We start from the raw sequence: 27,306 nt of genomic DNA, 5'->3' as shown, positions 1-27,306 counted from the left end.
TTCAGCAAAAGTAGAAATGTATTCTCGTTGACTGTAGTAGACTTGACATCTACCATTAGCAAAGGGTGTGAACCCACACTCGTTGACTGTAGTAGACTTTGACATCCACCATTGGCAAAGGGTGTGAACCCATTATTGTTGACTGTAGCAGACTTTGACATCTACCATTAGCAAAGGGTGTAAACCCATTCTTGTTGACTGTAGCAGACTTTGACATCCACCGTTTGTAAAGGGTGTGAACCCATTCTTGTTGACTGTAGCAGACTTTGACATCTACCATTGGCAAAGGGTGTGAACCCATTCTTGTTGACTGTAGTAGACTTTGACATCCACCATTAGCAAAGGGTGTGAACCCATTGTTGTTGACTGTAGCAGACTTTGACATCTACCATTAGCAAAGGGTGTGAACCCATACTCGATGACTGTAGCAGACTTTGACATCCACCATTAGCAAAGGGTGTAAACCCATTCTTGTTGACTGTAGCAGACTTTGACATCTACCATTAGCAAAGGGTGTAAACCCATTCTTGTTGACTGTAGCAGACTTTGACATCCACCATTGACAGTATAAAGGTTATATAAGGGTTGCGGCCCTAGTCCTGAATATATTCTGCAAACATTTTGCATGCTTTTTCTCAGAGAGAGAAGGTGTTGACACCTCAACTGCTTTCTACTAACTATATGCTTGAGTTTTAGATATTTTGAGCTAAACGCTACCACGTGCATCTATTTTCAAAAGCTCGTCATCCCTGTACACCTTACTGTACACATACAGACTACATCCATGGACACCTCACTGCACACATACAGACTACATCCATGGACACCTTACTGTACACATACAGACTACATCCATGGACACCTTACTGCACACATACAGACTACATCCATGGACACCTTACTGTACACATACAGACTACATCCATGGACACCTTACTGCACACATACAGACTACATCCATGGACACCTTACTGTAAACATACAGACTACATCCATGGACATCTCACTGTACACAGACAGACCATAGACGACTAAAACGTGACAGTACACATACAGACTAAAAATGACTAAAACGTGACAGTGCATATACAGACTATAGACGACTAAAACGTGAGAGTAAACATAAAGACTAATAGACGACTAAAACGTGACAGTACACATACAGACTATTGACGTCTAAAACATGACAGTAAACATAAAGACTATAGACGACTAAAACGGGACAGTAAACATAAAGACTAATAGACGACTAAAACGTGACAGTACACATACAGACTATTGACGTCTAAAACGTGACAGTAAACATAAAGACTATAGATGACTAAAACGTGACAGTACACATACAGACTATAGATGATTAAAACGGGACAGTACACATACAGACTAAAAATGACTAAAACGTGACAGTACACATACAGACTATAGACGACTAAAACGTGAGAGTAAACATAAAGACTAATAGACGACTAAAACGTGACAGTACACATACAGACTATTGACGTCTAAAACGGGACAGTACACATACAGACTAAAAACGACTAAAACGTGACAGTACATATACAGACTATTGACGACTAAAACGCGACAGTACATATACAGACTATAGACGACTAAAACGTGACAGTACACATACAGACTATTGACGACTAAAACGTGACAGTACACATACAGACTATTGACGACTAAAACGTGACAGTAAACATAAAGACTATAGACGACTACAACGTGACAGTACACATACAGACTATAGAGGACTAAAACGTGACAGTAAACATAAAGACTTTAGACGGCTAAAACGAACAAAATGAACCTTCTTTTGAGAGTATTATGTTTTCAATGCTTGTGCTATAAGTTCTCGTTTTTTAGGATTTATCAGTGTTTGAATCTGTAGAAGAGAGACAACAAATGGTTCAAGAATTTATAGAGCTATATAAAAGGTGATTCAAATCAAGGTTTTAATGCAAGGAAAGTTATTTCAGAGGTGTACGCATCTTTTGTACTGCAGTGTACTGTCTCTGGGCGGTAATATAAACACAAGACGGATGTCACATCCTGACATGGGATCCATCTTTCACATAAAATATCAATAAAATAATCTGGTCATAGGAAACTATTATGTGAATTATGAAAATTTTCAAAGTTCAATGCTTTTATCCTCCACGGATACTAAACGAACACTGATGCATCTATTACTGTTTATAAATTACGCCAAGATAGAACTGGTTTCAATATGTACGCAGAGTATACGCAACTGCAATTAACTTTCCTTGCATTATAACCTTAATTCAAATCAACTTTTTCTAAAAAGTTCAAAGACAATTATAAATCATAAGAAAGTTTAAAATTAATTTATAAAAGTCAAGACAATTATAATGTTTTAATGCATAAATTAAATCTATCAAACTTTAAAAACCTTTGAACAATGAATTTACACAGGATGCATGTACACTGTACAGCTATTGGTGAAGCTATGTGCCCTGGTATATGTATATGNATCTTGTGTTGTCAGGAACCTAGAAAGCTTCAAGGGACTCAAAATCTTGTATTTGTTTAGGTATTGAGGGTTGAAAGTATGCCTAAGATGTTAAGATCTTGTGTTGTCAGGAACCTAGAAAGCTTCAAGGGACTCAAAATCTTGTTATTATTGTTGTTGTTGTTTTTATTTTATCATTGTTATCATGATCTAGGAACGAATATGCCTGTGTTTACTCTACGAGTCTGGGCAATGGTTAAACTGTTTGATATTATCCAGAATCCTTTTCTCCAGGTTAATGTCATTTCGTCTTTTCGTCTTTATTCTAAAAAATTATACCCCCCCCCCCCCTCCAACCTTTGCCTCAAATTAATCTTCCTTATTGGAACACTAACGAAGGGATAATGAACATGTAAAATCCAGGGGTTTTTGAACACCAACAAATGTTGAGCACTTCTCCTTACCGGAAAGAAAAAAGTTAAACCCTTCTTAACGAATTCCTGCATACGCCCCTGGCCTGCTAGATCCACAAGTTTTAACAATGAAAAGCACAGACTACACAGACTGCTCAGTGCTCATACACTCTACCTGGATAGGCTGAGTAGGCCTATCACATAGATTCTATCTGCCTGGAATAGTCCCATCCAAACTAACCAGGCAAAGAAAACCTTGCCGGGTCTAGCAGACAGTTTTAAAGGGAATCATAGAAGATGAAAATATTCGATTAATCGGTGTTGTCGTCTCTTAATTAGTAGATTGAGTTGAAGTATTGAAACTCTTGAGGCTATCAAACTACATATTCTAAAATTCCGCCATTACTCCTTCAGTTCATTTTGTCAACAAATGTGATTTCGGTGAATTTGCAATAATTTGACATTTAAACCAGCCAATTTGGAGGAAAAAATCAATTTATTTAGTCCTTTATGTTTATGGAATAATTTTGAATATTTTTGTTTTTCACATTGAAAGGATTTTGAAGCGAAAAAGGTCGAAAAAACGGTTTTATAAATCCTTCAAGACAAAAGGTTGACAATTGAATATGATGATTGTTGATTTATTTTGTTATGGGAAATATTAGTAGTTTGTAAAAGTAAAGTAGTGAGCTAGATAAACAGCTGCAGTGCCGGCACACCATGCTAGGGTTCCATGTAAAGTTTTTTGACTGTAACATCTCACGCTACTTGTTGCATTCAAGGGTTAAGTTTTACAACTTTTAAAGAAATACTTCAATTTTAAACATAAAACATAACGTTTATGAATATTGTCTATTTTTTAAGATTTTGCATTTCCTATTCGAAGGAAATTAAATATCCCTGAATACAGATGTCTCCTGATTGGTCGTGTACAGTACTTGTACACAATAGAACATGCTGTGGAAAATATCCCATATATTATAGGTGTTAATCGATCTCTGTAACTCTCTTATCTCTGTTGAAAAACATGTGCGGAACTTCTTTATTTCTGAAACTAACAGAGAATTCCTAGTTAAAAAATATGAAAGGACTTTCTTGATTCACAATTTTACAAGTTTAATTTTAACTTTTATAAATAGAATAATTCCGTAAACCGGAACTATAGTCCGTACTCCGTACACCGTCCCTAGACGCTCCTTCCGCTGGTATTTCTCATAAATGTTGAGTACATTTCTACAATTGTTCTCCTTGGAATCATATTCCAGGAAATGTAAAATTTTAGATCCTTACTTCGCCCCCCCCCCCACCCTAACTATAGCTGTGTTGAAAAAAATATTAAGATATGGTAAAATGAAACTAAGGCGTGTAAACCAAGGAGTTTGGAATACTATGGAGCTGAAGTCGACCCGTTCCGCCTTAACATAAGATTAAATAGATGTTTTGCTGACTGGAACTACATTCAGGGAAAAGAATATCTGTTTTTTTTTGTGTGGTTTTACTTTATATAGATACATTATTTAAGACATAATTAAAAAGAATTACCTTCGTGATGTCAATTTTGCTGCAACTCATAGATTCTTTTTTATAAATTTTGACACTTGTGCTTTCCTAAAATGTTTCATGTACAAACGCTACGTTTTACAATGAGTCATTGTGTACATAATATACAGTAAGACAAATAAGATGGAAAACGCAAAAAAGACATTTTTTAATGCAAAAAAATTGACAACACAAAGATATTTTTTTGCATTCAAAAAGTCGGTTTCATTTCTTGCTCTGAGTTTCAGTAAAGTATAAAAATTTCATTTAAAAAAAGACAACCTTTAAAAGTTTTCCAAATGGAATACAAATCAGCAAAACATTAATCTAATCATAATAATAACTCATTCTCCATGATGTTTCATACTCCTTGATGTAAATGCATCTCCCCCTCTAGCTCAACTTTAAGTAATTTATTTTGAACAGTAGATGATTGTGAAGTTAACTTCTTTTATTGGCTGATTGCTAGGTTAAGTTTTCAATAGTTTCTAATTTTCTCAAGATTTCTCCTAGTGCACCAACACATACAGAAATAGATAAAAATATATATCATAAAAAATAATATCTTGAATTGAGAAAATAATCTGCTCGGATAATTTGTAAAAAATCAATTCATTGTTTTTAATCAATTAAAAACAAAAGATGTATGACTCACTTCAAGATCTAATTTTCTAATTTTGATATCTTTGCAACCTGATTGCGCAACTTTTAATATATCAAATTTTGACTGTTTGATAGAGCAGAACTCATACAATTAGAAATATCACAGGTCAACCATTTCATGTAACGTAGATAGCATTACGTTTTTCGCAACTTTTTGGGGAGTCTTAAAAAAATATTCTGCTTTGGATTGCTTGGTTTTCAGATCTATGTTAAGAAACAAAATTACCGTTATATTTCATTCATACAAAAATACATTTAAATGATAAATATTAAAGTTAATAACTTTTTATTTGTTTAGGTATTGAGGGTTGAAAGTATGCCTAAGATGTTAAGATCTTGTGTTGTCAGGAACCTAGAAAGCTTCAAGGGACTCAAAATCTTGTATTTGTTTAGGTATTGAGGGTTGAAAGTATGCCTAAGATGTTAAGATCTTGTGTTGTCAGGAACCTAGAAAGCTTCAAGGGACTCAAAATCTTGGGTTAGTTTATTTTTAAATCCTTGTTGTTGGTTCTTCTTCATTTTTCCCATGGTCCTTTCCCATTCACGGTATTTTCCTCTTTTTCCTCTTTTCTCTCTTTTCTGTCTTAGTCCTCACAAGATTTTCATTGCACTAAATCTAGGTTTAAATTTGTTATTTCTTTTGTGAGATTGAAATTTTAAATTGAAAAAGATTTTAAATTGGATCCGATATATATATACTAAGAGTAGAGAGGATTTATAAATTTACTGTTATTATAGTTTTGTTGAGAATGAAAATTTAAAAACAATGTCGTCTTCTAACTTATTAACACAATCTAGAAAACTTGATGAAATTAATGAATGAAATTAATTCAAAATTTAAATGCAAATATTTCTTGTTGGCGCAATTCGTTAAAATAATTATTTAACAATTTTAAGGTACGTTTTTCATTTTGGTGTTTCTAATTTGTGACATTTTTGATATAATTTAATCTTTTCATAATTTGATAGTTTGCAGACACTCATATAACCTTTCATAGAGGTTGCTCTTAACCATTTACGAAGTTTTGAGAAGAATAAAGTAAATATTATTTATTTGTATGGGGTGGGTAAAAGAAACAGCTAAATAGTAGATTTTAGTTCTGTTCAGATGATTTGATGATTATCCTTGTTGAGTTACAACACTCACCAGGAAAGGGATAATTGATTTGGTGTGTACAGTTTTCAATCTATGATCTGTACAACTGTACAACTTTCTTTAGCCGCCAAGAGAGGTCGCTACTTTAAACATGGATAAACTACAAAGGATATATTGTTGACGCGTACTGGGCGTCTAACAAGTCGGGTTGGAGTAGCTCAAAGCAACAACGTTTATTTAAAAATATACAATGTGCTAAAATAGGAAAATATTTGTATTTCCATGTTTACTGAAACTACGTTCTAAACAAGCCCTCTCCTCGGAAGAGAACCACTAGACCCACTGTATAGAGTTTTTATGCAGACAATAATGTGCACCATATATTCATCCATCTAGATTGATTGATTATCGGAAAATATAAACCAATAGTCAATGTAGTAAATCCCGTGCGGGCTATACATGGGCAAGGCAGTCCGCGTCAAATCTGCATCAGCTGACTGGTTTATTCATGACTTTAAATTATCGAGCTCAGAAAACTGGAGTTGCGGTGTTTATCCAAACAGTGTCTGAAGTTAATGAATTCAAGCGGCGTCTCAAGTCCCCCAAAAACCGGTTTCATTTGAGCGCCAGCTTAAATCTTGAAAAATAGAATATAATTTAAAGTGGAACCAACCATATTTGAGCCGCGGCTCAAATTCTTTAAATTCGGCCTCAGATTACAGATATGTCATCTTTTATATTCTCTCTACAACCAAGGATTCCCGTAATATTATCTGATATTTTGTTTTCAAATGCATACTTTTCCTTTCAGGTCTGGAAAACAAAATTAAAATTCTTTTTTTAAGATCTAGATATTTATTTTACGTATATCTAAGTTACAAGATTGTTAACATTGGAATACAAAAAATATTTTTTTTACATATAATTATAAATCATTATAAATCATTTAAATTCTGGAAAAACAAAAATAAGATGAGAATGATTTAAGATGAAAAAAATTATAATTATCTTTAGTTATGTACAACACGGACTAGAGGCGTTTTACCCTTTACACCTTGGATCAAAAAATAAATCTAATATTCTGATTTTCTAGATAAAAAATGATTAGCTTTAATGTGATATCTCTAGAAAAATGACTTTTATATGAGGAAACTAAGATATTCCAACCTTTAAATTAAGTTATTTTGAAATTATGCCCGGAGTTTCCTTTAATAATGTTAAAATATAAAACCCTACTGTCAGGTTTAGTCTTGAACTCACCTGAAATCTAAGGACGGAGACAAAAGAATTAAATTCCTGAATATCCCTGAATTCCAGAAACACCAAAACCTTTTCTTTTCAGAATTTCCAGATTGTTCTAGAAGAGTTAAAACTCTTTGAAAAAATTAAATTTCTGTGTCAATCGTTAGACAAAAGGCCGGCCTAGTTTTCCAGTAAGTTAAGGGAAATATTATAAATTATTCAAAGGCGCGACTAGAGTATTTTGTCGNTGAGTTTTAAAGTTAAACAGTTATGAGATTTTTGTATAAATAAAAACACATTTCGAATATCTAGGAATATATTGTTTTAAGAATCATACTTGAAGAATTAAGCGCACGAGTGAATGCCGCAACTTATATTTTAGGAAGACGACATATCATTCTCTGAATTCAGTTAACTGTTATATTTTCTGGGACACAATATGGACAAAATTACAAAAAAAGTTGATGATTTTAATCCTGCTTAGACAAATCACAGATCTAAGTGTTCCCAGTATTTTAGGTAAATATTAAAAAACAATTTTCAAACATTTAAAAAAAAAATTAATTTTCTTTTTGTTTAGAGTTTTCTGGTTTAGAAGAACTGAGCATATCTAGAACAGGGATATCTGAGGAGGGACAAGCACATATATTAATCAACCTTCATAATATTGTCAGACTGCCAAGGTCATTTTTTTAGATTAAAAGAGGCTTTAGGACGAACCATTATGAAATGGACTGCTTAGTACTGATATGGTTTTAAGTCAACCCTCATTTCAAGATTTACTTGCCCGATTCATTATAGTACCATTTACTTGCCCGATTCACTATACTACCATTTACTTGCCCGATTCACTATACTACCATTTACTTGCCCGATTTACTATACTACCATTTACTAGCCCGATTCACTATAGTACCATTTACTTGCCCGATTCACTATAGTACCATTTACTTGCCCGATTCACTATAGTACCATTTAAACCTGTGTCTGAGTAACAACGAGTAAGATTCTCATAAAAAAATAAATTTTGTCAATTTAATTTCTTGACTCTGCTGCATAGATCTACAAATTACTTATGTAGAAAACCACAATTGAAAATTGTCAATTTTTAGTTGAAACAAAATATGAATTGGAGGGTCTCTTACAATTACATGGAGAGTCCCTTTAACATTATGAATTTAACGGTGCTGGTTTATTTCTGTCTAATGTTTCTATGTATGAAAAGAATTATGAATTAAAATGCAATGAAAAAGAGAAATGTCTCTGAATAGCCGCCTTCTTTGCTTTTAAGGTTATTGCCTGTTTTTTCTTATACTTTCTTAACTAACTTTAAAAAAAAATTTCTACCGAAAGAGGGAGGCTGGGCGTCCGGGCCTGTTTTATAGATAGGAGGGGAAAGGAAATATGAAAAGGGAAAATGAGAGTGACGGGGAAAAGAAGAGGAAGGAGGAGGATAGATAGGGGTAGGAGAAAAGTAGGAGTAGGGCGACAGAATAGAAGAAAAGGGAAGGATAAACGGAGAAGGGTTTAAGCAGAAAGAGAGTAAAAGGACGACCAGAAGGATGGATAGGAAGGCGCAAAAACGTGTGAAGAAAGGGATGGGTTTGAAGAAGGGGGATGGGTGGGGGCAGGAAATAAGGGGAACATTTAAAAGGCCAGCCGAAGGCAAGTATTATAGAAGAAATCCTAGAATTTTTTATGTTTCTTTCATGATCTATCTTTTGTACGATTATGTCTCCTTTTTTGTAAATGTAAATCTACAGGGGGTAGGGGCAGCACCTTTGCAATTTGTTTGAACAGTTAGTTTAAACAAATTGCTGAGAGTCCCTGTAAACGGTTCTGACAAATAAAGCTCTTTAGACATTTTTAAACAACTAATATTGCAATAATTTTGTTTCAGGGCTACAGGCTGGAAACTCGCTTACTCCGTATATTTGTAGGAATAATTCACTTTTCTTTTGAAACTCTCAGTTCTTTTCACAGTTACTAAGTTTTCAAGTTTTGAAAACTTTTTAAATTCTAAGTTTTCTTTCTTATGGTTTAAAATAAAAAAGCCCAAGAATTGCCAAATCTAAAGAGAATTTTTGCAGAGGAATTGTTAATATGCAGAGTTTAGGTAATATTTAAACTTATTCTGAATTTGAAATTGAAAAAACTTTAAACTTTCGATACTGCAGGGGGACTTTCTAGAAGAAACTTTGCTACACTTTACTGGTTTTAGCAGAAATGCATTGGAGAGATCTTGACATTTCTTCTATAATTTTTAAAAGCTTTTGTTTCATAATTTTCATTTTTTCAATGCAATATTTTTTTTAGTGTCTTTTTCCTTGAAATATAATTTTACTGATGAAATGTTATCTGCCCTGTTAGCCTGCAAATCTACACTTAAGGTAAGGTAAAAGAATATGTCTTAAACAAGACATCTATATATATTTATATTGTATATATAGAATATGTCTTAAACAACACATCTGTATCTTAAACAACACATCTATATTGAAAATGCAGCTGGTTTCCCGCAAAGGATGAGACTTCAGAGACGACTTCACATTTTACAGACATTCCCTACAGCTTTAAACTTGCTTCTTTTTCAAATAATTTATAATACCTGAGTGTAACTAAAATTAAGGTAAAATACAGAAGCAAGTTTTTTAGTCTCATGCTTTGTGGATAAAATATTTTTATTTGATAGTTTAACATTTAAATTTTAGGTTTTGGACATTGAGAACTCTAGGGAGGGATAAACCAACAACTTGAAATCTTTGCCGGATTTTCTCATTTTGTTGACCTAATCTAAACTAGCTAAACCTAAACAGATTACAACTGAACTAAACTAAATTTCCAAACCAAACCAAACCAATATAACTAAACTGAACTAATCTAAACTAAACTAAACTATACTAAACTAAAATAACTAAACTAAACCAACCTGAAACTAGACTAAAAAGAGTGTTCCATTAAACATGACAAATGAGAGACGGATATATTTTTTAGCCATCCCATTACAAAGTGGGAATAAATAAGAGTTGCTGCACAAACGACTTTTCATATATTTCTTTTGAGTTTTAAAGTTAAACAGTTATGAGATTTTTGTATAAATAAAAACACATTTCGAATATCTAGGAATATATTGTTTTAAGAATCATACTTGAAGAATTAAGCGCACGAGTGAATGCCGCAACTTATATTTTAGGAAGACGACATATCATTCTCTGAATTCAGTTAACTGTTATATTTTCTGGGACACAATATGGACAAAATTACAAAAAAAGTTGATGATTTTAATCCTGCTTAGACAAATCACAGATCTAAGTGTTCCCAGTATTTTAGGTAAATATTAAAAAACAATTTTCAAACATTTAAAAAAAAAATTAATTTTCTTTTTGTTTAGAGTTTTCTGGTTTAGAAGAACTGAGCATATCTAGAACAGGGATATCTGAGGAGGGACAAGCACATATATTAATCAACCTTCATAATATTGTCAGACTGCCAAGGTCATTTTTTTAGATTAAAAGAGGCTTTAGGACGAACCATTATGAAATGGACTGCTTAGTACTGATATGGTTTTAAGTCAACCCTCATTTCAAGATTTACTTGCCTTTTCTATTTATGAATCCAAAAAGTGCGTTATGTTCGGGGCTGAGAACATACTTTTCATTTGACAGTTTTATAATTGACCTAACGTAGCCAATAGGAGGGTATGATACATTTTTTAAATTTAAAAATGTGAAGTGAGATAATTCCCGAATATTTTCAGAGGAGACTACCTATGCGAGGCTCTGGATTGGATTGCCTGGGAGCTTAAACCTCGTCCTCAACCAATATTCAAAATTAGGAATTTCATGTTCATTCAATTGATTCTCATCTCACAATATATTCTGCAAATTAGGTTTAGGATCCGGACACTCCACTCATTCAAATATTTTAGAAACATTCGCCACATCCAATACAATACAAGAAGGACCACATCCTGTACAGTACAGTTAGACAGATTAGAGGGACCACATCCTGTACAATATAGTTAGACAGATTAGAGGGGCCACATCCTGTACAGTACAGTTAGACAGATTGGATGGACCACATCCTGTACAATACAAGAGGGTCCACATCCTGTACAGTACAGTTAGACAGATTAGAGGGACCACATCCTCTACAATAAAGTTAGACAGATTAGAGGGACCACATCCTGTACAATACAAGAGGGGCCACATCCTGTACAGTACAGTTAGACAGATTATATTAGAGGGACCACATCCTGTACAATACAGTTAGACAGATTAGAGGGAACACATCCTGTACAATATAGTTAGACAGATTAAAGGGACCACATCCTGTAAAGTACAGTTGGTCAGATAAAAGGGACTGTACAGTTGGACAGATTAATGGGACTGCACAGTTGGACAGATTAAAGGGACTGTACAGTTGGACAGATTAAAAGGACTGTCGATGAAATTTGAAGTTTCCTTCAATCTAAAGAGTTACATGCTAATTCGTAAGGGTACATTTAAACCTTTCGTCTGTGCAAAATTGGTGGAGATATCCTTATTTACCTTTATGAAAATTAAAAAGTTGAATTGCGAAAACTTCCCCATTTTTGCTCAGATTTATGTTGTAATCTACAGGGTACCGTTGTGAATAGGACATGTAAATTTTAAATGAAGGATTTACTTCATTTCAAAGAAAAGCATTTTCTCGTGGTTTAAAATGTTTGTTTTTTATTTACTTTTGTGTACGTGTACATGCTTTAAATATTACAGTTACTTGAATTGTGACACATCATCTCGTGTACATGCTTTAAATATTACAGTTACTTGAATTGTGACACATCATCTCGTGTACATGCTTTAAATATTACAGTTACTTGAATTGTGACACATCATCTCGTGTACATGCTTTAAATATTACAGTTACTTGAATTGTGACACATCATCTCGTGTACATGCTTTAAATATTACAGTTACTTGAATTGTGACACATCATCTCGTGTACATGCTTTAAATATTACAGTTACTTGAATTGTGCCAAATCATCTCGTGTACATGCTTTAAATATTACAGTTACTTGAATTGTGCCAAATCATCTCGTGTACATGCTTTAAATATTACAGTTACTTGAATTGTGCCAAATCATCTTTTCTTCCGGAACAATTATCAATCCAATTCCGCGGACAAACTCAAATTTTCTAATCCCTATATCTTTGAAACCTGTGGGTGTAGACTTAGTAATTTCAAACTTAGATTATTTTATCTAACAGAATTCATAGTTTGAAATATCTATGGTCTACATAATTGAGTTGCTAAGATATTTGGATTAGAAGATCAGAGTTTGCGGCAAAATCTCAATTCCTTTAAATGATTAGAAGAAAATGTGTAAACTTCACCCCCTCAAGTACGCAGAATATACAGTGCATAGAGAATATAGAAAAATTAGTTTAATTAATAGTTTTCCCAAATATTTACCTAATTATACCACCAACTCCTCCTACACGAAAAAATAAAAGGGATTTGGCAATTTAATAAATGTTGGTCTATTATTTATATTAACCGCGAACAAAAAATTACATTTTTGGGACATTTTTAAAACGATACTCATGATAATGATATTGCAAGATGAATGAAATGTTATTCAATTGGTACCTGCATCTGTATGTGTGTATATTTGGGTTCTCTGTTTGTCTGTTTGTCTGTCTTGTTTTATTTTTATAATAAAGCTCTTCGCTTAAGTACATATATTTGTATACATATTTATATGTTAGCTATAACTGGCTAAACGGCTGAACCGAAAGGACTGACATTTTTTGAGTGAACACATATGGGTATCTTCAAAAAACTGGAATTTTTTTTAAAAATCATTTTTTTTCAAAATTCCATTTTTTATTTCTTGGCAGACGCCAGGCAACTTAAATGACTAAAGGGAAAAATTTGAGCAAATTACGATTCAAATTATTTTTTTAAATCCACAAAAACTTTATTTGTGAAAGTTAATAAAGAAATGACCGGAGACAACAGTAAAAAAACAACTGTTAAGAACTAAATTGTTATTAAAATTAACCGTGAATATCCCGGTTCTACTATATAAAAGCCCCGAAAAGCCTAGTTCTACTATATAAATGCCCCAAAAAGCCTAGTTCTACTGAATAAAAGCCCCTAAAAGCCTAGTTCTACTATAAAAAAACCCAAAAAGCCTAGTTCTACTGAATAAAAGCCCCTAAAAGCTTAGTTCTACTGTAAAAAAGCCCCAAAAAGCCTAGTTCTACTGAATAAAAGCCCCTAAAAGCCTAGTTCTATTGTAAAAAAGCCCCAAAAAGCCTAGTTCTACTGTATAAAAGCCCCAAAAAGCCAAGTTCTACTATAAAAAAACCCAAAATGCCTAGTTCTACTGTTTAAAAGCCCCAAAAAGCCTAGTTATACTGTAAAATAGCACCAAAAAGCTTATTCCTACTGTAAAAAAGGCCCCCAAAAGTCTAGTTCTACTGTAAACAAACCAAGAAGCTTGGTTCTCCTGTAAAAAAAACCCAAAATGCCTAATTCTATGGAATGAAATCCCCCAAAAAGTCTAGATATACTGTAAAAAAACCCCAGAAAGCCTAGTTCTACAGTAAAAAAACCAAAAAGCCTAGCTATACTGGAAAAAGACCCTAAAAGCCTAGGCCTACTGTAAAAAAGGCCCAGAAAGCCTAGTTCATACTGTATAAAACCAGAAAGCCTAGTTCTACTGTAAAAAACCCAAAAAGCTTAGGTATACTGGAAAAAACCCAAAAACCCTAGTTCTACTGTAAAAAACCCAAAAAGCCTAGACATACTGGAAAAAACCCAAAAAGCCTAGTTAAACTGTAAAAAAACCAAAAAGGTTAGTTCTACTGTAAAAAAACCCAAAAAGCCTAGTTATAATGTAAAAAAACCAAAAACTCTAGTTATACTGGAAAAAAACCAAAAAGCCTAGTTATACTGGAAAAAAAACCAAAAAGCCTAGTTATACTGGAAAAAAAACCAAAAAGCCTAGTTATACTGTAAAAAAACCAAAAAGCCTAGTTCTACTGTAAAAAACCCCAAAAAGCCTAGTTCTACTGTAAAAAACCCTAAAAGCCTAGTTATACTGGAAAAAAAACAAAAAGCCTAGGTATACTGTACAAAAACCAAAAAGCCTAGGTATACTGTAAAAAAAACCAAAAAGCCTAGTTATAATGTAAAAAAAACCAAAAAGCCTACGTATACTGGAAAAAAACGCTAGAACGTTCCCTTTAAAATTAAGTGCATCAAATTTACGTATTCTTAATATTCTTATAATTGGGAAAAGATAAAAATAAATTTCTCCAATATTCTGTACTTTAAGCTATGCTATGGTAAAATGTATCTGCATTCTGCATTCAAAAGCATTACGTTCATCTAAATAATCGGCAAAGGTTATGAATGCATATTTAATTTTCATTTTTTTAAATTATGTAATCGTCAAATCATCAATCCGCTCTCGACCCCACTCATTTTAAAAATTGAATAAATTCATTGCTCTACTTTTTATACATTCTTTGGTTTCAAACTTTCATTTCTAATCTTAACTCTACTTTCTTTTAAATGATCCGCCCTAATTTTATGTGGTCATAGACCAAAATTTACACATTTCTAGTGTTGTATATTTTGGTAAATGAAAAGTAACTTTATCCCGTACTGTGATTGTAAATGTAAATGGTGATTTGCCACATTTTCCATGATTACACGAATACTTTTGCCAAAAATAAATAAACCATACTATATCAGTTCAGTTGTTATACCACTTGCTACATAGCTTTAGCTTAAGACATGCTCGATCAGAATTGATTGAATGAAAAAAATGATTTAGAAACTTCTGGTCCTCCGAGGTTTATTATTTTCATAGTTTAGATCAAATACAGTTGGTTCTCGAAATGTGTCCTTATATCCAGGATATGCTCTTCATGTTCCAGGATAGGTAGGTATATAGGAAGCGTAAATAGTAATTAGGGGATCCGGAAAATTATTAATCCATTTCGACTCCCTTAATTTAGATCCACAATATTTCGACTCCCTGGATCCGAATCCGCAATATTTTGGCTTCAAGTGCATGACAAATGTCAACAAAAGTGTAATAAAAACGAGAAGTTTTATTAAAATTTAAAATTCCCTGAAGAATTGTTACAAACTTGGATAAATATTTTTGAGCTGAAATGGACCCGGGTCTGCATTTGATGTGTACCTTTGATATTAAAAACTATGAACTCTGCTGGACCTAATATTTAATAGTTAAAGTTTAAGATAATAAATATTCACTCCATCAGGTTACAAATATATAAGGAATAGTAAGTTTGTTTGTTTTCTGCTTGTTTTCAAAACAATATTTCAAAATCAATATTTTGTCTAGATATACTTGTCCTCTTTCTGTCCTTGGAAGCTTCAACTGTTTAACGGTAACAATTTTAACAATTAATTATATAGGTTGGATCATGGTGGATCCACCATGGTGGATCATGGTGGATCATGGTGCATTAGGGTGGATCATGGTGGATCAGGGTGGATCAGGGTGCATCAGGGTGGATTAGGGTGGATCAGGGTGGATCAGGGTTGATCAGGGTGCATCGGGGTGGATCAGGGTGTATCAGGGTGGATCAGGGTGCATCGGGGTGGATTAGGGTGCATCAGGGTGTATCAGGATGGATCAGGGTGCATCAGGGTTCATCAGGGTGGATCAGGGTGGATCAGGGTTGATCAGGGTGCATCAGGGTGGATCAGGGTGGATCAGGGTGCATCAGGGTGGATCAGGGTGGATTTGGGTATCAGGGTGGATCAGGGTGCATCAGGGTGGATCAGGGTGGATCAATGTGCATCAGGGTGCATCAGGGTGCATCAGAGTGGATCAGGGTGCATCAGGGTGAATCAGGGTGGATCGGTGTGCATCAGGGTGCATCAGGGTGCATCAGAGTGGATCAGTGTGCATCAGTGTGCATCAGTGTGCATTAGAGTGGATCAGGGTGCATCAGGGTGCATCAGGATGTATCAGAGTGGATCATGGTGGATCAGGGTGGATCAGGGTGGATCAGGGTGGATCAGGGTGGATCAGGGTGGATCAGGGTGCATCAGGGTGGATTTAAGTATGCCATCCGGTCCAAAACCTAAATATAAAAATCAATCTCATGAAAAAGGTTGAAAATATTTTGATCTCTCCCATTAAATCTTAATTTGAATCACTTTTAAAAAAAAGATATTTAGGTCAGATTAAAACCAAGTTACTTACTTAACTTTTAATTGAAACTAGTCTCTTCCCTCATTCTTGATAAAAATATATTACTGTGAGTTTGGGTTGAATTAGATTAGTTTTAATCTTGAATATGAATATTGAGGATCAGTTGAAACATAATCTCGGATTTGGAAAGGAATTATCATCCTTGGGTCGAGGAATTTTGTCAGAAAGCAGAGACCGTCCTTGACTCACCGGAGTCCACAATATCCCTTTTTTAAATCGTAGAAAACATTTTAGTGTTGTCTGAGAGCACACTCAAAGATCCTTTTTTAATAATAAGAGACCACAGTTTAGTGTTGTCAGCAAACAATTTTGTTTTATCAGAAATTACAGAAATCATTTCTTGTTTCTAGGAATCCAACTTTTAGTCCCTCTAAATTTGATGAAGATTAAAAAAAAGAAAAGGTCCCTTATGTGATTAAAAAAAAGAGGTCCCTAATGTGATTAAAAAAAAAGAAGATGTTCCTTATGTGATAAAAAAAGAAGAGGTCCCTAATGTGATAAAAAATAGGTTCCTTATGTGATTAAAAAAGAAGAGGTCCCTAATGTGATAAAAAATAGGTCCCTTATGTGATTAAAAAAGAAGAGGTTCCTAATTTGATTAAAAAAAAGAAGATTTCCCTAATGTGATTAAAAAAAGAAGATTTCCCTAATGTGATTAAAAAAAGAAGAGGCCCCTAATTTGATTATAAAAGGAGAGGTTCCTAATGTGATTTAAAAAAAGAAGAGGCCCCTAATGTGATTAAAAAAAAGAAGAGGTTCCTAATGTAATTAAAAAAAGAGAGGTTCCTAATGTGATTAAAAAAAGAAGAGGTCCCTGATGTGATTAAAAAAAAGAAGAGGTTCCTAATGTGATTAAAAAAAAAGAGGTTCCTAATGTAATTAAAAAAAGAGAGGTCCCTGATGTGATTAAAAAAGAAGAGGTCCCTGATGAAATAAAGAGGAATCCAATGAGGTCTTTAACTTTAATGTAGGAAACAGAAATAGACGTAAAATCCGAGAAAGATGTGTCTAATATGAGCAAGAGGTTTTTATTGCAAGAAAGAGTTATTCAATGTAAGAAAAAGGTCTCAAGTGAACAAAAGAGTTCACCAATGTAAGAAGCATCCAATGAAAGAAAGAGACCCCCAAAAAAGTAATACAATGTATGAAAAAGGCCTTTAACCCACATAGGTCTTTTATGTAAGTAAGAAATATCCAATGTAAGAAAGAGGCCTTAAAAAGTGAAAAATGAGGTATCTAATTTATGAAAGAGGCCTCAAAAGAACAAAAAAAGTTCACCAATGTATAAAAAGATGCCTGAGATGAACAAAAGAGGTCTGCATCAGAAGAAAGAGGCCCCCAAAAGAGTTCTCTTATGTATGAAAAAGGCCTCGAAACCACATACATTGTAAGAAAAGAAGTATAGACAATATAAAGAAAGAGGTATACAATGTATGAAAGAGGCCTCCAATGAATTGAAAAAGTCTCCGGTCTATAAAAAAGGCCTCCAGTAAAATGACAAAGTCTCCAGTCTATAAAAGAGGCCTCCAGTGAAATGACAAAGTCTCCAGTCTATAAAAGAAGCCTCTGATGGAAGGACAAAGTCTCAGGTCTATAAAAGAGGCCTCCAATGAAATGACAAAGTCTCCGGTCAATAAAAGAGGCCTTCAGTGAAATGAAAAAATCTCCAGTCTATAAAAGAGGCCTCCAATGAAATAATGACAAAGTCTCCGGTCAATAAAAGAGGCCTTCAGTGAAATGAAAAAATCTCCAGTCTATAAAAGAGGCCTCCAATGAAATAACAAAGTCTCCGGTCTATAAAAGAGGCCTCCAGTGAAATGACAAAGTCTCCGGTCTATAAAAGAGTCCTCCTATGAAATGACAAAGTCTCCGGTCTATAAAAGAGGCCTCCAATGAAATGAAAAAGTCTCCGGTCTGTAAAAGAGGCCTCCAGTGAAATGAATATCCAATGAAGGAAGGAAATGTTCAATGAAGATAATATATTCTGATAAATAATCTAGGATTTGGAATTATGGGGCGGAGATTTCTATTCTGATGATATGGAAAACGTGCTCCAGCAAATTGGATCCAACCTTACTAAGTATAATTTGAAATTTCTGGGATATGAAAAGATTTAAAATATTATCCATTTAATAGTAATTTAGTATAGTCTAAGTTGTTAAAAATGTTCTTTACTGCAAATTTAGCTTCTTTAATCATGTCTTAAAATCGAAAAGAGTTGTTTCCGGCACATCTTAACAAAATTAACTTCGTACAGGAATTTGTCGATGTTTGGCTTTATGTTTATATCCTATTCTTCCTCATTTCTTCCTTCGTAATTTTTAGCTTAGATCTTTTAGGATTTTCTTGAGGAATATTAATTTCTGGGTTTGACAGAATACCATTACAGTATTTATGAAAATTGGTGTTTACATACACACACTTTCCTGTACACACTCACATACACCCCTCTTGATCCAGTCACACACTGAGAAACCATTCTTCATTCATACTTCCTTTTTTTCTTCCTCCATTACTACCATCCATATACAATCCTTCCTTCCATCCTACCATCCATCTACCATCCTTCCTTCCATCCTACCATCCATCTACAATCCTTCCATCTATCCATAATCATAACACAGAGCTCACACAAACAAAACTTATGATTTCAGACTTGACTTGCATCATTTTGAAAGCCTGGATTCTCAAGCAATTGCCTTGATATCCTTCTACTGCACCTCCTTGCAACATCTAGGATTCAGTGGGTGTGGGTTTATTGGTGAGTCACCAAAATAAAACAAAAATCTACTCCTCCACTCAACCAATTTACTCGTCCCAATATCTGTGTAACTTAATGGTGTAAATCTATTTGATCTAGAAGAACACATAGTTTGAAATATCCAAGGCCTGAGTGCTCAGATTACAAAGATGTAATGATTAGAAAATCGGAATAATTGACAGTAATCATGGTTGCTTGGAGATAAATTATTCCATGAATCTACCTTAGGAAATGAGAAATCTTTCAGGAATCTTTTTCTAGAATCAAAATTAAACTCTAACTCTGAAATATAAAATCAAATTATAAAACGTATATTTTTTAACAATTATCATACTCAAAGTTTAAAAAATAAATACAGAAAATCAGTCCAGGGGTTCAAGAGTTATGCATAGAAATACATGAATATTACTAATTTATATTGAAACTAGCAGAAGTGACCGGCGTTACCCGTAAACACTTAAAGAAAAAATAAATTTCGAATTTAAAAAATCTATTTTTGAAAGAAGTTCTTTTGGAAATGAATACATAGATCAAGTTGCCAAAAAAATATATTTATCCGACAACCATATTTAAATAATTTCCTTTAGCTTATTTCGTTCTTTACCTGGTGATTTTTGTTCACTTTTTAAATTGTTAAAAGATGATTCCAGAAAATGCATAACCCCGGCGGCCTTATATCATTTTATACGGGTTTGAGAATATCACAAATATAAAATGTTAGCCTTTATATTGGGTTTATTCGGATCAGGGGCATAAACAGAGAGGAAAGAGGGGCTTAACTTTTTAAATTTATGCATATTTTTTCTATATTCATTTAGTTAAGAGTTTGAGTCAAAATAAGTATTAATAAATATTGCTTTATATCGAGTAGATATCCTTAAACATACCGATGTAAAACCTTTCAGAAAGTAGGAAAGATTCTGCAAAAAAAAGTTGCCAAACCAAACAGAATTTTTATTTTGAACAAAAATATTTAGAACTTATATAGAAGCTTTTCTGGGTTGCACTTTACTCTAGTTTTGCATTATTTTCATTTGTGTATAACAGTATAAAAGAGGTCGTCAACCATAACATGTAGAAAAATCGATGCCAAACCTGCAGTATAAAAAAAGCTTTTGTTCTTCAGAGTAAAACAACAATATAAAAATTAAAATGGATTATTTCTAAAAAATCTTTGCTAGGGTATAATCAATTAATAAATTCGAGCTTGCATGATCAATTGCTTATACTTTTTAAATTGTTTAAGATTGAAGCGATCAAAAGTCTGAACGTTTTTTTTTCAAATCTCTGGATCAAGCATTGATCTCTCCTCTTATGCAGATCGTCGGATTACTTTAATCCCTCTTGTTTATCCTATAGTGGTCGTTCTCTGCAAGGATAAGTTTAATTGAGGGATCACACCTAAAAGTGTCCACATTGTTTATCGAGATCAAGCATTTAAGAATAATGATACTCAAAACAAGAGTTTCGACCTCGATACAACTTTTTTCCTGTAAAATCGTCTTTGTTTTAATAATTTTAAGATTTTTCAGATAAAAATAAACCTTGATGAAACAAGTTATTGATTATTGTAGTAAAAAGAAAATTAATTTTCAGTGAGAGTAGATCTGACAAGTAAAAAATTACACGTCAAAAGAAAATAAGGATTTCAGCTCTCTTTCCTTTATTTATTAATAATATTGAGTTCTAATTGATAAATATAATTAGAACTAAAGCTTTCAAAGGAGGGTGAATTTTTACCCAGGCCTTTTATAGAGTGCATATAGTTTTGGAATGGTTTTATGGTTACACAAAATTTGATTCGACTTTATGAAATTGAAATTCTGAAACATTTCTTTGAGTATTTGCTATATTTTAAGTTTAAAACGCGAAAACGAAAACGTAAAAAAATGATAATATTTTCAATTCTTATGCTAACTTTTTTTCATCTAAATAATATTTACTCTCACCTGGTAACACTTCTTAGGAAACATGATCAAGGGTTCAAAAGTTCAGGAATGCATATGACAGTAGTTCATTCAGCATGTTGTTTTCTCTCTGAGATTCCTGACTGTAGTAATAAAGTCTGGATTATGTGGCACATTTTTAAGCTAACTTTCGATTTTGCAAACTATAGAGAATAATTTCAACATTTATCGAATTGTTTTAGGCTCAAGTTTAATCAATCTATGTTTGGCATGCAAACTTATTATTCAAGTCCTGATATCTTGATTTTATTAGATTTAACGAGTCGAGTTTTGAATTGATTCATTGTTAAGGAAACAGTTGGGAGGATTAGTGCCATGTGATTTGGTGATATCTTTTGGTATTCGTGAACACTCTATTTGATTTAATGATAATCATGACTTTGAAAAGCCTGTAATTTAAACAGAGAAAAAACAATTGTCTCTTTATCTTGTTTGGTTTGGTTTGGATTGGATTAACTTGGCAGCCATCTTGTTTGTGTTTATTTCGTAAACAAACATTTCCCGTAATAAATATAAATACTTGCACCAGTATATTTTCCTTCAAGGGGCCTGGTTGGTCAAACACTAGAGAAATACATAATATTGTTCAAACTAAGCTAAGATATTAATCAAACATGTCTTATACCTCAATAGAAGTAGAACTAAGGATAGGAGGAAAGGGTTTCTACTTTCTTTACATTTTACTAAGACATAGTTAGGAAAAACCATGAACTAAAGTTTTATAATAAAAAATATTGAAAACAAGGCTGGGATTGGGTTTTCCTTAGCAAGATAGGAGAACCTGGCCTAAGCAATTACTGTTGACAGTTTTACTACAGTGGTAGGCGATGATAGCAATACAATTAAGACGACCTTTTTATTTAAGTTTTGATTGTTAAAAAGCTTTTATCGAATTACAAATTTACAAGTAATTAAAGAGAAACTATTCTAAGAGACAGCTTCTCTTGATTCCTATGTTTATGTGTATCCATGCTGTTTGACAGCTTGATATAAATCAAAATTGAAATGGAAAGTGATCTTCTTTGTATTGATAAAATTGCCTACCACTGTAAAACAATTTAATTGTTGAGTCAAGCTGTAATAAACACAATAACTTACAATAAATATATTCAGAAAAAAATAACTTTTAATCTTAGGAGAAATATCGACATTGAGGAGATGTTGATACCATTCCTGGAGCTTAAAGTAAGATATTCAATTTATTTTTACAAAAATCGTAATTATAAAAATTGTAAAGTACGACGACATTTAATGAGTTCTTATGTACAGATGGGCATCGTTTGAGGCCCCTCTTTAATATTCAAGGTTTGTTAATCAAAAGTATCCGATTTTCTCTGACCAAAGATATTAACCAAAATCGGTTAAGTAGATATCTTTCGTCTGAGAAAACATATTGCATTATGTTATAAAGCAAAATGATTGAGCAATACAATTTAAAAATTATAGGAAAACAGATTGAGCAATACAATTTAAAATTATAAGAAAAGCATATAAAAGTAAAGTGATTGAGCAATACAATTCAATAATTTTGAGAAAAAAATATGAAAGTAAAATGATTGAGAATTACACTTTTAAAAAGAAAAACATATAAAAGTGTAAAAACCTCGAATGTTTAAAAACGAACCTTTGATCCAAGAAATATATATAGACCATGCAGGAAACGCCATATCTCATGCGTCAAATCTGTGTACTGCAGTGGGAGGAGATCAAAACAAAGAATTCAGGGGCAACGCATCATTTTTGAGGGAAAAGGGCCCAAGGGGTGGAATAAAAATATATTGCTATTGTATTTTCCATATTGACCAGAAAGCCAAAAATCATATGTATTCGCTCTAACTTGATATATTAACTTGTTTTTTGTTGAACTGTAATATCACATCAGAGCTGCAGTCCTTTCCCTTCAACTTCTGTGTGGGCACTGGGGACACTGGGTTTGTTTAAATTCCTCCCTTAGTGTACAGTACATAATATGCGTATATCTGAGTTGGGCGTTCCTGTATATAGTTCCTTGCTCTGATCAATGCCCCTCCCTGGTGTTAGAAAACCTTTTAACAATGTAATTTCCATTTTTAGTTTGTTTCAATATCATGCAGTTGTCCAACAAGTTTGCTCATTCTGATTCTAGGACAGGCAGTTAATGTCAGGTAAAAACAGTTTTTTTACAGTTTCACTTCAGATGGGAATTAGAAGACGACTAGAAAATCGTCTTTAGATTTTTGCCATCCTAAATAATGACAATAATTGTATCAAACAAATTAGTTTGTTTGATTTAAATAATATAGGGGCTGTTGAAATGAGTCTAAGTGACCCTCTATTTAAGAAGTGAACAGTCCGATTTACCTCCAGCTGTTCCATCTAATTATTTATCTAAGCAACATTAAGGGAGAAATCCTCATTTTACTGAAATATTGTTAAACTTTGACAGTTTCCTTCTTGGTTTCTGCTGCATAAGTACATAAGGGACTTTTACATAAAACCCGCAATTGATTATTATCAATTTTCATATTAAAAAATCAACAATGTCAATATATTCATAATTTTTGTTTAGACGTTGTTAATTGAACATGCCAATGAATGAATTAGGATGGAAAAGTCACTTAAAAAATATTTGTCTCTTTAAATTTTATTGTTTAGGAAGATACAGATCGGGATGAACTGTGCTTTTTCAGACGAGATATTTGATTCAATTTTACAGAAGAATAAATTCCAATTTCTTGAGGTAATTTTTTTTATTTTACATTTACATACGAAGAAAAAAATAAATTTATAATGTATCTCTAAACTTTTCTTGCTTTAAGGAATTGGAGATTAGAAAATCTGATTTGTTGACTCTGAAAACTGTGAGTAATATTCTGCTTCATTGTGAAAACATCAGGTTAAACATTAAAAACATATATTTTAAAAATTATCGAAAAAAGTTTATAAAAAAATGTAAGGTTGCAATATTTTTGTGTTTATTCTTATTGTCTGTTATACGCGTGAATAGCCTACAGAGTGCAGAGGTTGTAATGATACTCGGCGCAACCTTTTCCATCCTTTTTAGTGGGAAAATCGGTCAACTCCTTCCTATCTTTCCGCCTCTAATCTCTACTGATGTTTACCTAAAACGGGTTGGAGTTGTCCTAAAAAATCTCTAAAAATTGTTTAATACACCCTTATGATGGATGTCAAAGTCTACTACAGTCAACGAGTATGGGTTCACACCCTTTGCTAATGATAGATGTCAAAGTCTACTACAGTCAACAAGAATAAATTGTCTTTTTCTGAATCAATATGTATCTATAAGTTCAACGAATGCATTCCTGAAAATGTTTAGATTATTTGAATGCTGACTAAGTATCTATCTTGTCAATGCACAATAAATGTATATTCAGTTGAGATTTCAATATGAATAGTTTGTTTTAACAATTATTAATCAGAACAAAATTATTAAACATTATATTTTCAATTGACTCATAATACATTTTCTTTCGTGTTTTATTTTAAGCTGAACCATCATACATTATTATTTTATATTTTGTGTTTGAAAATAAATACTGTAACTATAATATTGTTTCCCCCTAACTCAGATAAATACGTACTTTATTTGACAGTTATAAGATGAACAATATGGTTTGCGGTTTCATATTAATTAATACGATATTAGATTACAATTTTTCAGGAGTATCATGGATATAACCTGCTGGTCGTCTGTAACCAGGTATTAATAATATTTATAATTGTTCTAGCTTTTGACAAATTTCACAAAAATACGGTTTTTGTTTAAAGGGAGTGTTCACGAAAAATGAAAGGGGGTATAGGCTAACGTCGAATCGAATTTGATGGTGATCGCTACTAATCTTACTTACATCTGCTGTGTCTATAAGGAGAAAAGGGTTAAAAACGACTCATACCGAAGAACGTATAGAACCCATACAAATTCACGAAAATTGCATTATTTCACTCAGATCGTAAATAATTCAATTGATCTCAAAATTAATTATTCAGATATTACAACCTATATATGTCGAATTCAATTCGATGCATTGGTATATTATTGTTCATATTTCATAATATTTTTAATTTTTTGTACACGATTTACTTTAGAATACAATTATTTGGCGGATAAGCGTCTCTGCCCTCGACATTACATAGGGGTTCCACGTGGGAGTTAAATCTGGCGACCAAAAAATCGTATATCTTATATTAAAAGATTAAAAATATTATGAAATATCAACTATATATATGAATGCATCGAATTATATTTGACGTTTATAGGGAATAATATCTGAATGATTAGTTCTAAATTTAATTCAATTATTTACACTCTGAGTGGAATATTGCAATTTTGTGAATTTGTAGTCTTTTATAACCCTTTTCTCCTTATAGACGCAACAAATTTTAGTCACATATTACATATGTTTCTTATATTTTTAGTTCAATTTCATGTAACATGCAATATAATCGTAGAGACATGAAACTGATCTCTTAGCTAAGCTCAATGCTTAGTTTATGAGGATATTCAAGTTCTTGGTTGCTGATTTCGAATCAATTTCTTTACGTTGTAACATCGCATAAATTTTACCATTTCTGAGAACACTCTCTTTATAGGGAGTACAGACATAATTTTAAGAGAACTTTCATTTTATAAAGTTGCATGTCCGAGTTACAGCGGTACCCTTAGAACCTAATCTAATCAGATATATGGATGAGATATGATTAATTTTCTGTCTAAAACTTGATATCTTTATTGTGATTTCTTTCTAATTGATACTTAGATAGATGTATAAAGAGTATAAATACCATCTCCTAAAATGGAGAACAACTTGAAATTATCTCAGTCCTTTTTACAGAGGTTGTTTGGGGAAATCAAAACCGTAATTGAAACATGAATTTGATCTAATTATGTTGATAAGAGATTTAGAAATAAACCGTCTATTCATTATTTAGCAATTTCTAAGTTAGTCGCGACATTTTCCGTATTAACTAACTTTATCATTTTAATGGCTTTTTAATCCAAAATAAAAAAATAATCAAACATTTTGGTGGCTTTTTAAAACAGCTATTTTTTTCATTCGGACAAATTACTGTATAAACCTGTTTTGATCCACATTTCTAAAATCCATCTATTTTGAAATTTACAGTGAGGACTTTCTAGAACTCTTCCAGCACATGAAAGGTAGATTAATCATTTAATAATTTAATCAAATAAGTTCAAACATTTTTGAGAATTAATATTTTTTTATTTATTCCATTTTCTAGAAAGTAATATTAACATCAAGCTGATGGACTCAATTGAAAGACAAGTTAGTCTGTATGAGATCTGTCAGTCACAGCTTAAGGTGAAATCATTTACCTTATTTTCTAAGCATTATTCTTGGCGTCCTGACTTTATTTACCCAGCACATCCTTTAAAGTTTATATTATATACTTTAGTTATAGGTTAGTTGGCTTATATATTTTTTATCATTCATTATTCATTAACCATTGGACATTGGGAATTCTTGATTAAAACGTCTACAGTTCAGCTCTAATATACAGAAACGTCACTTCTTGGCTATAATATAATAAAAGAATTTAATTTCTGTTTTCCTGGAGAAAAGCTGAGATGAACCAAAAATTTAAGTTATTAAAATTCTTTGTCTCTGGTCCTGTCTGGGCTTAAGTTTTAATTTAATCAACCTCCATCCAAATTGAGTTTGGTTTAAAAAGAAAATTTGGAGTTTAGAGGCGTTCTTTCACAACATAGTATTAAGTTAAACTTTGGAACCTTTAGTAAATATAATATAAATATGAATATAAAAAATATTTTACTGAAAAATATTTTAAAAACGATTAAAATTTTGTTGTATTTTTTTTTGCTCAATATTTTAGAACCGAGAACAGTATCAGAAGAGTTTCACCAGACAGACAGATGGTAA

General features: G+C 32.6%; 1 protein-coding gene across 1 annotated transcript; it reads left to right on the top strand.

Annotated features, from left to right (window-relative positions):
- Positions 1 to 2,689: 2,689 nt before the first annotated feature.
- Positions 2,690 to 27,306, top strand: LOC111701049 (uncharacterized). The gene is made up of 14 exons (XM_023472165.1): positions 2,690 to 2,767; positions 5,482 to 5,566; positions 9,327 to 9,366; positions 9,517 to 9,542; positions 9,743 to 9,816; positions 10,138 to 10,160; positions 10,722 to 10,756; positions 10,818 to 10,920; positions 11,184 to 11,261; positions 15,263 to 15,370; positions 15,800 to 15,845; positions 18,679 to 18,758; positions 19,333 to 19,439; positions 27,260 to 27,306. The coding sequence occupies exons 1-14, from the start codon at positions 2,696 to 2,698 to the stop codon at positions 27,304 to 27,306; spliced, it is 924 nt and encodes a 307-aa protein (XP_023327933.1). The 5' UTR covers positions 2,690 to 2,695.

Source organism: Eurytemora carolleeae, unplaced genomic scaffold (genome assembly GCF_000591075.1).
Source record: "Eurytemora carolleeae unplaced genomic scaffold, Eaff_2.0 scaffold443, whole genome shotgun sequence".
Classification (NCBI taxonomy): domain Eukaryota; kingdom Metazoa; phylum Arthropoda; class Copepoda; order Calanoida; family Temoridae; genus Eurytemora; species Eurytemora carolleeae.
This window is presented reverse-complemented; position numbering and strand designations above follow the sequence as displayed.